This window comes from Haliotis cracherodii, unplaced genomic scaffold (genome assembly GCF_022045235.1).
Source record: "Haliotis cracherodii isolate W230 unplaced genomic scaffold, xgHalCrac1.p SCAF_12, whole genome shotgun sequence".
Taxonomy (NCBI): domain Eukaryota; kingdom Metazoa; phylum Mollusca; class Gastropoda; order Lepetellida; family Haliotidae; genus Haliotis; species Haliotis cracherodii.
This window is the reverse complement of record NW_027266267.1, coordinates 9,548,081-9,561,239: the sequence shown is the minus strand read 5'-3', so window position 1 is coordinate 9,561,239 and position 13,159 is coordinate 9,548,081. Positions and strand designations below refer to the sequence as shown.

Below are 13,159 nucleotides of genomic sequence, written 5' to 3'. Positions count from 1 at the left end.
TTCAACTTCAGTGTATTAATGATCAGATTGTTTATTACGTGTATCTAAATACGATTTGCCAGGGCTATGCTTAAAATGTTCTCAATCGGACATTTTAAGACATCTCCTGAGACCTACAGTGGGTACCCGGGTAGGGTCGGGTAATAGGGGGCTGGGTACCCGGGTATTAAATTTGGACTCGTCCCAGCCCTAGTTTCTAGGTTTGTCAACACCATACCCGTGCTCGTGGGTTTCACCCAAGTGGTAAACGTCTGAGACCTGCATCACTTCGGGCTTTCCTCCCATATTAAGCTGACACGCCATGATATAACTGGAATATTGTTAAAAGCGGCGTTAAACCCAACTCACTCACTCACTCACTCACTCACTCACTCACTCACTCACTTACTCACTAAATATCTACAGCGGGTACTGCGGAAGGGTCGGGTAATAGGGTGGTGGGTACCCGGGTAGTAAATTTGGACTCGTCCCAGCCCTAGTGTAAACTTATGTGCAGTAGCATATAGCACGGTTGGGGTAAATTCCATGGCGTTATGGTACACCATTGCTTTAAAGAAGCATGGACGATTTTCCTCGCTTACATTACTCGGGCATCCTTGACAATACAACACATTTGTTTACCAGAAGGGCTGAACAGCTTCACGCTTACTGCGTTAAACGTGCATGGTTCACTTCTTTATACCAGACATCGCCCGTAAAACCCAGCATTTGTCCGCGAACCGCGGGAGCGTCGAACATGCCATTGACTCTATACGCGACTGGAGCTCTCTTTGAATAATTTATTCTGTAGACAGAGATGAATGAATGGCGATCGCCCACTGGTTGCTGGTGGGGGTTGTAATATATTTGTACCTGATAGAGGATGTAAGATACGTCATGGATGATAAAAGCGGAAGAAAAGTTTGCTTTTTGAATAGACTTAATACTTGGTCCCGCCCATGGTCTTTCATGCTGAGGGCGGAATGTATATACCCGACAGTGGGTATGGTGTTGCCGTCTTGAGTCAAAGTAAGTCAGTGTTAGTTACAAGAGGATGGAGTTCCACAACGTTCCCGCGTGTTGCTTATCAATGTCTGTGTACTTTCTGTGGATTTCTATCAGTAGAGGTAAGTTACCAATGTCATTTATCTCTGACTGAGAATAATTTATGACTAATTCGTACACTTACCAATTCAACACTTTCTTAATCAGAAAAATACATTTTTGTTTTTTGTTGAATAATCAAATCATTGCATCCCCTGAAACAAACACAATGGTCGGTTTCATTAAATAGAAAAAAGGTCTACCTCTTCACTTCAAAACAGTGTATTAATTCACGGGCTTCGTTTTGTAACAATGGTGGACTCCCGATAATCAATAAACCAAAACGCTGCGGGAAAACAGATTCACTCCTAACTTAACTACAAAAAGTTAAATTTCTTTTCAAAATGTCACGGTAGGTAGCCTAATGGTATATCGTTCGTCCGCCACGCCGTTGATCCGGGTTCGAATCTCCCTTGGCTACATATCTGTGAAAACACTCACTCAGTTCTAGCATTGAATTTAACGTGGCTTGGTTCGCTAATGACCGCCTCCGTGGTCTAGTGGTAGAGCGTCCACCCGGAGAGCGAAAGGTCCGGGGTTCGATCCCGGGGTGTGTGTCTCTGTATGTGTCTGTCTGTCTGTGTGTGTGTGTGTGTGTGTGTGTGTGTATGTATGTCTGTGTGTCTGTGTGTATGTGACTGTCCGTGTTTGTGTGTGTGTGTTAGCATGTGTGTGTGTCTGTGTGTGTGTATGTCTGTGTGTATATGTATGGGTGTTTGTGTGTGTCTCTGGGTGTGTTTGTGTGTGTGTCTGGGTGTTTAGTGTGTGTGTGTGTCTTTTTGTGTTATGTGAGTGTTTGTATTTGTGCTTGTGCTTGTGCGCGCGCGCGTGTGTGTGTGTGTGTGTGTGTGTGTGTGTGTGTGTGTGTGTGTGTGTGTGTGTGTGTGTGTGTGTGTGTGTGTGTGTGTGTGTGTGTGTTCCTTCTAGATGACAGTACCTCCAAACAACAAAATACCTACTTGTCACTTAAGTATTTTCTACACACACACAAACACACACACACGAACACGCGCACATACACACACGAACACGCGCACATACACACACACACGCTCGCGCGCACGCACGCACACACACACACACACACACACACACACACACACACATACACACACACACACACACACACACACTAATACCACTACAGATGACCCGTCTGAAATGTGCCCTCGCCCCTTTACAAATCCTTCATCACCCTCTGACAATGCACGAGGCTAAATGATATCCCCCGTCATGATGTCCCTGGGGTGTTGATAAAGGGTGAGTAAGACATTAACCACGACATATACCAAGGTGCAAAGACGAAGACACTTTCTAAAGTATAAATGCTTTCTTATCCGATACATATTCGCTACCTATCACGTCTCCCTTGTATGAGATCAGGGCGTGTATGTTTGGCTTCATCTGACTCACATTGGACTTCTGAATGGCGAGAACATAACTGCCCAGGAATGAATAAAACCATTGTCCACTGTGGGAGTGGGAGCTGTGGTTGTGACATGATTCTGGGCGTATTTCCATGGAGTCGTTGTTTTTTTGTTCAGTGCTCGTGACACGATTGCATCGCCTAGTTATAAATACACGATTCGCATAAGGAAGTGCACTTCGTAACATAGACGTCATTATTTCATAATCATTGCAGCAATATTCAGATTATATGATGATTATTGATTGTTTTAAACCTAAGTCTGTCAGATTCCAGCTATACCACGTCGGTCTGACAATCACAGGGTCTTGACCAAACGAACCAGTGGATTACAACATGAGCATCAAAGGCACACCGTTTGAGTTCTATGATATGTCATGAGTACCATTCCTTGGGTACTGGGGACCGCGATTTCCTCAGTGGTAGTCTATATGGGTATTGGGGACCGATATGTTCACGGTGGTAGTCAATAAGGGTACTGGGGACCGCGATGATCTAGACTATATGGGTACTGGGACCGCGATGTTCATGTTGGTAGACAATATGGGTACTGGGGACCGCGATGTCCAAGGTGGTAGACTATATGGGTACTGGGGACCGCGATGTTCACGGTGGTAGGCCATATGGGTACTGGGACCGCGATCTCCTCGGTGGTAGACTATATGGGTGCTGGGGACCGCAATGTTCACGGTAGTAGACTATATGGGTACTGGGGACCGCGATGTTCACGGTGGTAGACTATATGGGTACTGGGGACCGCGATGTTCACGGTGGTAGACGATATGGGTACTGGGGACCACGATGTTCTAGATTATATGGGTTCTGGTGACAGTGATATTCTAGACTATATGTTTACTGGGGACCGCGATGTCCTAAGGTGGTAGATTATATGGGTATTGGGGACCGATATGTTCACGGTGGTAGTCAATAAGGGTACTGGGGACCGCGATGATCTAGACTATATGGGTACTGGGACCGCGATGTTCATGGTGGTAGACAATATGGGTACTGGGACCGCGATGTTCATGGTGGTAGACTATATGGGTACTGGGACCGCGATGTTCATGGTGGTAGACTATATGGGTACTGGGACCGCGATGTTCATGGTGGTAGACAATATGGGTACTGGGGACCGCGATGTCCAAGGTGGTAGACTATATGGGTACTGGGGACCGCGATGTTCACGGTGGTAGGCTATATGGGTACTGGGGACCGCGATGTCCAAGGTGGTAGACTATATATGTGTACTGGGGACCGCAATGTTCACGGTAGTAGACGATATGGGTACTGGGGACCACGATGTTCTAGATGATATGGGTTCTGGTGACAGTGATATTCTAGACTATGTGTTTACTGGGGACCGCGATGTCCTAAGGTATGGGGAGGTCCTCGGTGGTAGACTATATGGGTACTGGGGATCGCTATGTCCTAAGGTATGGGGAGGTCCTCGGTGGTAGACTATATGGGTACTGGGGATCGCTATGTCCTAAGGTATGGGGAGGTCCTCGGTGGTAGACTATATGGGTACTGGGGATCGCTATGTCCTCGGGGATGGGGAGGCCCTTGGTGGAAGACGTTTTGGGTATATATATATATATATATATATATATATATATATATATATATATATATATATATATATATATATATATATATATATATATATATATATATGCAGCCAGGATACAGGAATATAACATTTCAAAAACTAAACCAATTTCAAAAACTATTCAGAATGAAGACTCACTTACATCTTCTCTACAGGGGCTCCAGTCCTGACAAGTCTCCCCGACCCCCCGACTGAGGGGGCGCTTATAACCCTCACCTGCACAGAGGATGGAGCACTGGATCCGGATCAGGTAGTTTGGTACAGAAATGATACAGATAAGAAAGTTCGCCCGACGTCAAAGAACATCATCTTCAACGGCATCGTTAAAGACCTCAACATCAGCGTCAACAACCAACAATTCAGCCTTTCGTTTTTGTTCCGGACTAGTCAGGAGAAGGATGTTCCCTGGCGATGTGTGCATCAAGGTGTACCAAGTAACACCATCACCCTGAAGACGGCTGTTGCTCCAGAGAATCGTGAGTATACCCGAGTATATCCGAGTATATCCAAGTATACCCGAGTATACCTGAGTATACCCGAGTAGACTCATCCATTTTTCAGCATGGTTGGTTGGTTGGTTAAACACCGCACTCAGCAATATTCCTGCTATATGACGGCGGTCTGTAAATAATCGTGTCTGGGCCAGACAATCAAGTGATTGATGTCATGAGCATCGATCCACGCAATTGGGATACGATACGATGCATTAACCAAGTCAGCGAGCCTGACCACCCGATCTCTTTCGTCGCCTCTTACGACAAGCATAGTCGCCTTTCATGGCAAGCAAGGGTTGCTGAAGACCTATTCTACCCCGGATGTGCACGGGTATTTCAGCAAGGTAGTACAGTTGCAAGTGTTTTCAGCTACTCGCCTTCCATATTGTACTTGCGTGATGCCATATACACTTGAACACAGTTGTGTCAGGTCCCGGGGATTTCTTAAATAATTTTAATTATTTCACCTCTCATCGAATCGGATGTTAACGTTTATTGGTTTCCGGAACACATTTAGGTGTCCAAAATAGCAAACAGCGAACTAAAAATATGTGAAGTTAATATGCATCTCCTTTGGTGTCAAAATGTTAATTCATTGTTTCGTTCCTCGTGAAGAGTCCGGGTAAGAATAGGTCTCCATCAGTGAGTGAGTATGGTTTTTCGCCGCTTTTAGCAATATTCCAGCAATATCACGACAGGGACACCATAAATGGGCTTCACACATTGTACCCATGTCGGGAATCGAACCCGGGTCTTCGGTGTGACTGGCGAACGCTTTAACGCTCTAACCACAGGGCCACCCCACCGCCCTAGGTCTCCATCAACCTGTGTTGGTTGTAAGAGGCGACTTAATAGATCAGGTGGTCAGGCTCACTGACTGAGGTAAATGCTCGGAGACGTTTATGAGTGTGGCGTTAAAGAACAAACATATTTTTCTTACATTAAAATATATTTACACTTTATTACTTGAGTGAGTGAGTGAGTGAGTGAGTGAGTGATTGGGTGGGTGGGTGGAGTGAGTGAGTGAGTGAGTGAGGGAGGGAGTGAGGTAGTGAGGGAGTGAGTTATATCACGGCGTGTCAGCTTAATATGGGAGGAAAAGAACTCAAGTGATGCAGGTCTCAGACGTTTACCACTTTAATGAAACCAACGAGCACGGGTATGGTGCTGACAAACCACTGGCTGAACATGAACGTTTATATCCGTAAATCCACAGTAATTGACGTCTGATTTGATGCCTTTGGTGTTGTGAATAATGCTGGTTTCAGATTTCAGTACAATGAGAATCAAAAAAGAAAATTATTTACACGCCCTGTTGATGTGAGTAATATTGTTTTACGCCGCTTTTAGCAATATTCCAGCATCATCACGGTGGATGCCCAAATGTTGTAAATTTGCAAAGGTGCTGATCATGACTTTGTTTTGAAGCTGCAACGGCAACCCCTTCCGACACAACAGACCTGTCCAACATCTACACAATATCGATCACTAGATTGTCTGGTCTAGACACAATTATTTATAGGTCGCCTTCATAAAGAAGTGAGTGAGTGAGTATTGTTTTACGCCGCTTTTAGCGATAACGCCTTAACCACGAGGCTACCCAACTGCATCACACGCTGTGCCCAAATGTTTTTTTATGTAATGTTGATTTTGTTTTGAAGCTGCAACGGCAACCCCTTCCGACACAACTGACCTGTCCAACATCTACACCCTGGCGGGCGTCGGAGCAGCTGTCATCGTGGTCACCATCATCATCGTCATCATCGCCGCCACCAGGGGCAGCAGAAGTGGTAATGCCACGTAACAATACAGAAACTATAGTCCTCCCCACTTGAAACAGAATCAAGAAATATCGCGATTATTTATTAACGAGTGAGTGAATTGGGTTTAACGCCGCTTTTAAAAGTATTCCAGTTATTCCACGGCGTGTCAGCTTAATGTGGGAGGAAAGCCCAAAGTGATGCAGGTCTCAGACGTTTACCACTTCGGTGAAACCCACGCGCACGGGTATGGTGCTGACAAACTTAGAAACATAATCGGGGCGAACCGGGATTCGAATACACAATCATAGGTTTCCGGCGTGCCCAAGGGACGCAACTCTGCACAGCGAATTGCGGCGCCTTCGACGACTGGGCCACCCGTGCCCCCCACATCCATATAGCGATTATTTATTAACGAAGACAGCTGCATGTGTGCTTATACTTATGATATGAAAATAAACCATTCCGTCAATAAGGAATCTTACTTAAAGTGATGACATTGCAAAGTGCGCTTTTAAAAGAAATATTCATCTTGCTAGTGATTAACATCATCAGGGAGTATTGAACCAGGGTAAGGATCGTCAGTCGTTTGACTGCGCATCTCGAACAAAGTCAATACCGCTTTATACACCATATGCACTTATTGTCTTTCCGTTCGTGCCGGTAATGTACGTCCAAGGCTATTGGTCCAGCTCCAAATTTGTATTTCTTAGTGAAGTGGAAGTAAAATTATTTTATTATCACTCACTGTCACGATGCATTCGTGTATTTGAAGACCAATATGTGTTAAATTAAAAATGTGTTTACAGAAATGACCAGTAAAAGAAATCAAATGGGTAAAGAAGAGACATGATGCTTGAAGCTTTCTATTTAGAAACAGATTTAATATTCCACCCTCCCAATTAATTCTCCACACGTATCAATTATGAAAGGTTGGCGATTTACGGAATTGGCTAATACAATTTACGGGGAGAAAAGAAAGAAGTTTCATGAATTTATCTGACAGTCGTAAATTTAGTGGATCTGTAAATAAGTAGAAGTGGGCGTTTCTCTCGTAATTAATATCCCCGTCCCTGTCTCACAAATGTGGACAAAATTAGAACTATCGTCAGATCATATTGACATATTTGAATGTTTCAGGTCCAGGAGATAAGCGGAGAAGAAGAAGAGGATCAAGGTGACATTACTTCCATTATAAATATAGTGATGAAGTTATTGCACGTTCTCAAAGTAGGAGCAAAATGTTCTCAATGTCGGGCGTAGACACTACCCGACCCCTCCTACACTACCTCCACCTCCAACACTACCCCGTCCCCTCCAACACAACCCGCCCCTCCAACACTACCCCCCTACTACACTACCTACACCCCTCCTACACTACCTACACCTCCAACTCTACCCCGCCCCCTCCAACACAACCCGAACCCTCCCACACTACCCCCCTACTACACTACTTCCACCCCTCCAACACTACCTCCACCCCTCCTACACTACCTACACCTCCAACTCTACCCCGCCCCCTCCAACACAGCCCGACCCCTCCCACACTACCCCCCTACTACACTACTTCCACCCCTCCAACACTACCTCCACCCCTCCTACACTACCCACACCTCCAACACTACCCCGTCCCCTCCAACACTACCTACACCTCCAACACTACCCCGTCCCCTCCAACACTACCTACACCTCCAACACTACCCCGTCCCCTCCAACACTACCTACACCTCTAACACTACCCCGTCCCCTCCAACACTACCTACACCTCTAACACTACCCCGTCCCCTCCAACACTACCTACACCTCTAACACTACCCCGTCCCCTCCTACACTACCTACACCTCCAACACTACCCCGTCCCCTCCAACACTACCTACACCTCCCACACTACCCCCTACTACACTACCTCCACCCCTCCTACACTACCCCCCTACTACACTACCTCCACCCCTCCTACACTACCCCCCTACTACACTACCTCCACCCCTCCTACACTACCCCCTACTACACTACCTCCACCCCTCCTACACTACCTACACCTCCAACTCTACCCCGTCCCCTCCAACACTACCTACACCTCCAACACTACCCCCTACTACACTACCCCCCTACTACACTACCTCCACCCCTCCTACACTACCTACACCTCCAACTCTACCCCGTCCCCTCCAACACTACCTACACCTCCAACACTACCCCGTCCCCTCCAACACTACCCACACCTCCAACACTACCCCGTCCCCTCCAACACTACCTACACCTCCAACACTACCCCGTCCCCTCCAACACTACCTACACCTCCCACACTACCCCCTACTACACTACCTCCACCCCTCCTACACTACCCCCCTACTACACTACCTCCACCCCTCCTACACTACCTCCACCTCCAACTCTACCCCGCCCCCTCCAACACAACCCGACCCCTCCCACACTACCCCCCTACTACACTACCTCCACCCCTCCTACACTACCTACACCTCCAACTCTACCCCGCCCCCTCCAACACGACCTCGACCGCTACTATACCACACCACCCCTCCTACACTACCCACCCTTCCTACACTACCGCCACCCCTATTACACTACCCACCCCTCCCACACTACCCACCCCTCCTACACTACCCACCCCTCCTACACTACCCACCCTTCCTACACTACCGCCACCCCTATTACACTACCCACCCCTCCCACACTACCCACCCCTCCTACACTACCCACCCCTCCTACACTACCCCCCCCCCTTTCCTAACTACCCCCACCCCTCCAACAGTACCCCACTCTCCTACAATCCTCCCACCCTCTAACACTATCCCACCTCTCATGTGTGTCGTACTCGCTGACTGATGCCGACTTGAACGTGTGACATTATGTTCGTCGTCGTGACGGAGCCTTGTGCACAATATCGATCACTAGATTGTCTGGTCCAGACTCAATTATTTATAGGTCGCCTTCATAAAGAAGTGAGTGAGTGAGTGAGTATGGTTTTACGCCGCTTTGAGCAATATTCCAGCAATATCACGGCGGAAATGGGCGTCACACATTGTACCCATTTCGGGAATCGAACCCAGGTATTCGGCGTGACGAGCGAACGCTTTAACCACTAGGCTACCCGACCGCCCCTCATAAAGATAGACTATTGCTGAGTGCGGCGTTAAACACACAAACAAACTTTCGAGCTCCATGATATGTATTTCATGTAATCAGATGTCAGGTGTAATATACCATTACTGAATATCAATATTCTCCATATCATGAATAAAACAATGTTACATTCTGCTATTGTATTTTTCAGCTTGGTCACCGCTTTCAGCGACAGACGAACTATAGGTAATTAGTGATTGAGTGAGTGAGTATGGTTTTACGCCGCTTTGAGCAATATTCCAGCAATATCACGGCGGGGACACCAGAAATGGGCTTCACACATTGTACCCATGTCGGGAATCGAACCCGGGTCTTTGGCGTGACGAGCTAACGCTTTAACCACTAGGCTACCCGACCGCCCCTATAGGTAACTAACTTCTGCAATCCAGCTTAATGTAATCGTTACATAACGAGTTCTCAGTTTGAATTTTACTTATTTATTAATCTGAAAGTTTCTCGATTAATGGAAACACTGTCCATCTTTGTATTTCTTGCCCATGTGCCTTGTGCCGGCATTAGAAAGGACAGCAGCCAAGCCATCTGGAGGCAAAGCGACGGGCTTTGTGCAAACAATACGAAAAATTACCTCATTGAGGATAGTGAAATAAGACCACTTCATCAATGTGAGGTGAGGTGAAATTGGGTTTAACATCGCGTCCAAGATTATTGCACTTATATAGCGACGTGCATGTACGTGTGTGTGTGTGCAAGAGAGATAACTGACATTAAAAGTCCAGTTCCCATCCTTGCCGAACCTAGGCTGGAATTCCTGGGCTCGATCTTAGCGCCACCAGTGGCTATTACGAGTTATGTCCCTTCTAAGCCTCTCCTATGGACCAATCAGATTTCACCTCTCGTATCACTTGCATTTGCTTCAAAGAGAATGGCGGCGCCCACTCAAGACGATCTGATCAAAACTTAAGATCTATATTGTGATAAAACGGGTCTTACATCGCGAACTGCAGCAAATCACGTGAACACCTTGATTAAAAACATGAAAAGATTTGTAAAATATCTGTTGACAACGAGTTGGCGGTACATATGCTTTGCAAATCCTGCTCTCGACCGAAATCTGCACGGCAGTTTACGAACCGGATATCGAATTCGTTGCTCGATTTTGATTGGACTATGCATAGACTCGTTAGTCCAGTCAAAATGTAACTCCATAATACCAGCCTAGTTCGTCAAGGGTGGAAACTGGACTTTGATAGTCAGTTAACTCCCTTGCCTCGGGAGCTCCAGGCAGGGTAACACCAAGTACCATTTCTTAACGTCTTTAGTAAGACGCCACCGGGAATCGAACCCCCGACGTCCCACTCTCCTGGCAGACGCTCCATCTACTTGGCCACGAACGCAGTCCCTTATATAATACATAAGAGTATTAAATATATTTTGTAGATTAATTTGCATACAGGTAAAAATAATTTTACACCAATTACATCAAATATTATCAACCGGGAGCAACCGCTTGATTTTTCGGGGAGGCTGGGGGTGGATATTTTGGTTTGACATAAGCCTATGTTATAATGTTGAGGACTGTACTCTCGATTGCAAGAAAAGAGCACTTTGTTATTTTACTACGATGCGAGGCATGTTTAATATGTTAGTATGTTATTGTTATATTTTACCGCAGACATGGTCAACAACGACATGTACAGGACTTACCTAGGCCACAGTCAAATACCAAAGCCACGGGTATGGCAAGATAATTTTACAGGTTAGTATTCGACCATATTTCAAAGTTTCCATGTGTTGAAAAGGGACAAACATTGATATCTTTGATTTCTCCGAACGAATGAACCCTCGACGGCCCACTCTCCGGGCAGACGCACGAGCGAACGAACGAACCAAGGAACGAACGAACGAACCAAGGAACCAACCAACGAACCAACGAACCAACGACCGAACCAACGAATACACATACATACATATGTTTTACCTGTTGGCAGCGATTTCAACTCGTCTTTATGTCGCCAATTCATGTCTCACACAGGCAGATATATTTATATCTCACGATTAATACCTTTGCTAGTGCGATAGTTTTCGAATACAATGTTAATTAAAACATGGAGATGTTTTTAGCATTTCATAACCGCATTGGAATCTTTGTTTTCCACCTGTTTTCTGTTGTGATATATCATCAGTGTGAGGGTTGTTTGGTTGCGGATAACCCAAATTTCATGATGTGGCAGAAAATTAATATTTAAAGATGTTTCACTTAATTCCAAGTTTACAAAACGATTGCAGCAATGAAACAAACTTCTAGTAGGCCGATAGCGTAAGGAAAGTAACCATTTGACCTTGGTACCCCCGAAACAATTAATAATTTAATTTTACAACCCTGGCATTTAACATGTCGGAATGGGTTTTTTTAGGTTTTTGTTTTAGGTTTAGTTTTAGAAGTGACCCTGCTATTTCACACACAGCATCGGCAAACACGTACATGTACTTACCATGACAGAATTATAAGATCCACACTAAGTCTTGCCTGTGTGATTGTATTGCAGAAGTGTACAGCCAGGTGATCAAGCCGAGGTACAACGACTACCAGTACAGCCTGGGAAGAATGGGGCACTCGCGGTTTTAAAAAAGATGACTTTGCGCCCAGTGTGTTAAAGAGTAGACGAGACCCGTGAAGATTCCGGGGATAAATAGGTCTTCAGCAACCCATGCTTGCCGTTAAAGGTGACTATTCTTGTCGTAAAAGGCGACTAACGGGATCGGGTGGTCAGGTTCGCTGACTTGGTTGATGCATGTCATCGATCCCAATTGAGTGGATCGATGCTCATGATATCAACCACTGGTCCAGACTCGATTATTTACAGACCGCCGTCATATAGCTGGAATATTGATGAGTGCGGCGTTAAACAACAAACCAACCAACTAAAGAATAGAAGAAGAATGTCTGGAGCTCTATCGTGAAGGCATACGATCTGGTTTCTTTTCCTCTAAAACATGTTTGGTATATGGTAGAGGAATATTTCGTTTACACACCCATTTGTGAAATAATACGACGGCAAAGAACGCGCCTCGGTGACCCCGACGTCGTATTTAGATATCCTGATCTCCACACAGCGGTATCACGTTCTTCTCCGCAAGAGGAAACGACTTTGTTGTGGTATTACATTACCATGTTTGGTTGTGTTTGAACAGCGTAATGTTTGACGCTTGTTTGCGATATCTTATGGTGATGCTATTCTATTCGGTTTTGGACCGCCTCCGTGGTCTAGTGGTAGAGCGCCCGCCCGGAGAGCGGAAGGTCCGGGGTTCGATCCCCTGCCGCGTCATACCAAAAGACGTTAAAAGATGGTACTTGTTGTTACCCTGTTTGGCGCTCGGCATTAAGGGGCTAAAACAAAGACTGGTCGGCTCGGAGTCAGTATACTGTGTCTGAGTGGGGTATTCATGTTAAAACTGCGGCATGGTATCTCGGTGTGCTAGCACTATAAATCGGCATCAGTCCGAACTAGTACAAGAAGCCACACAAACACCCGCACACGTGCATGCACGTCGCTATATAAGTGCAATAATCTTGGACGCGACGTTAAACCCAATTTCACCTCACCTCACCTATTCGGTTTTGATTTTCAATTTGCCAGAGTCTGGTGAAGTGAGATGAGGTGAGGTGAGGTGAGGTGAGATT

General features: G+C 45.9%; 1 protein-coding gene across 1 annotated transcript; it reads left to right on the top strand.

Annotated features, from left to right (window-relative positions):
• Nucleotides 1-942: 942 nt before the first annotated feature.
• Nucleotides 943-12,905, top strand: LOC139457518 (uncharacterized). The gene is made up of 7 exons (XM_071238905.1): nucleotides 943-1,106; nucleotides 4,274-4,594; nucleotides 6,274-6,402; nucleotides 7,513-7,549; nucleotides 9,668-9,702; nucleotides 11,150-11,233; nucleotides 12,024-12,905. Exons 1-7 carry the CDS (start codon nucleotides 1,034-1,036, stop codon nucleotides 12,101-12,103), a joined length of 759 nt encoding a protein of 252 aa, XP_071095006.1. The 5' UTR covers nucleotides 943-1,033; the 3' UTR covers nucleotides 12,104-12,905.
• The last annotated feature ends 254 nt before the right edge of the window (nucleotides 12,906-13,159 follow it).

Bases quoted from the DNA above. Each gene is read 5' to 3' on its own strand.
- LOC139457518 (XM_071238905.1), top strand. From the start codon at position 1,034: ATGGAGTTCCACAACGTTCCCGCGTGTTGCTTATCAATGTCTGTGTAC. The intron at 4,595-6,273 runs GTGAGTATACCC...TTTGTTTTGAAG, and splicing joins GGCTGTTGCTCCAGAGAATC to CTGCAACGGCAACCCCTTCC. The intron at 7,550-9,667 runs GTGACATTACTT...TGTATTTTTCAG, and splicing joins AGAAGAAGAAGAGGATCAAG to CTTGGTCACCGCTTTCAGCG.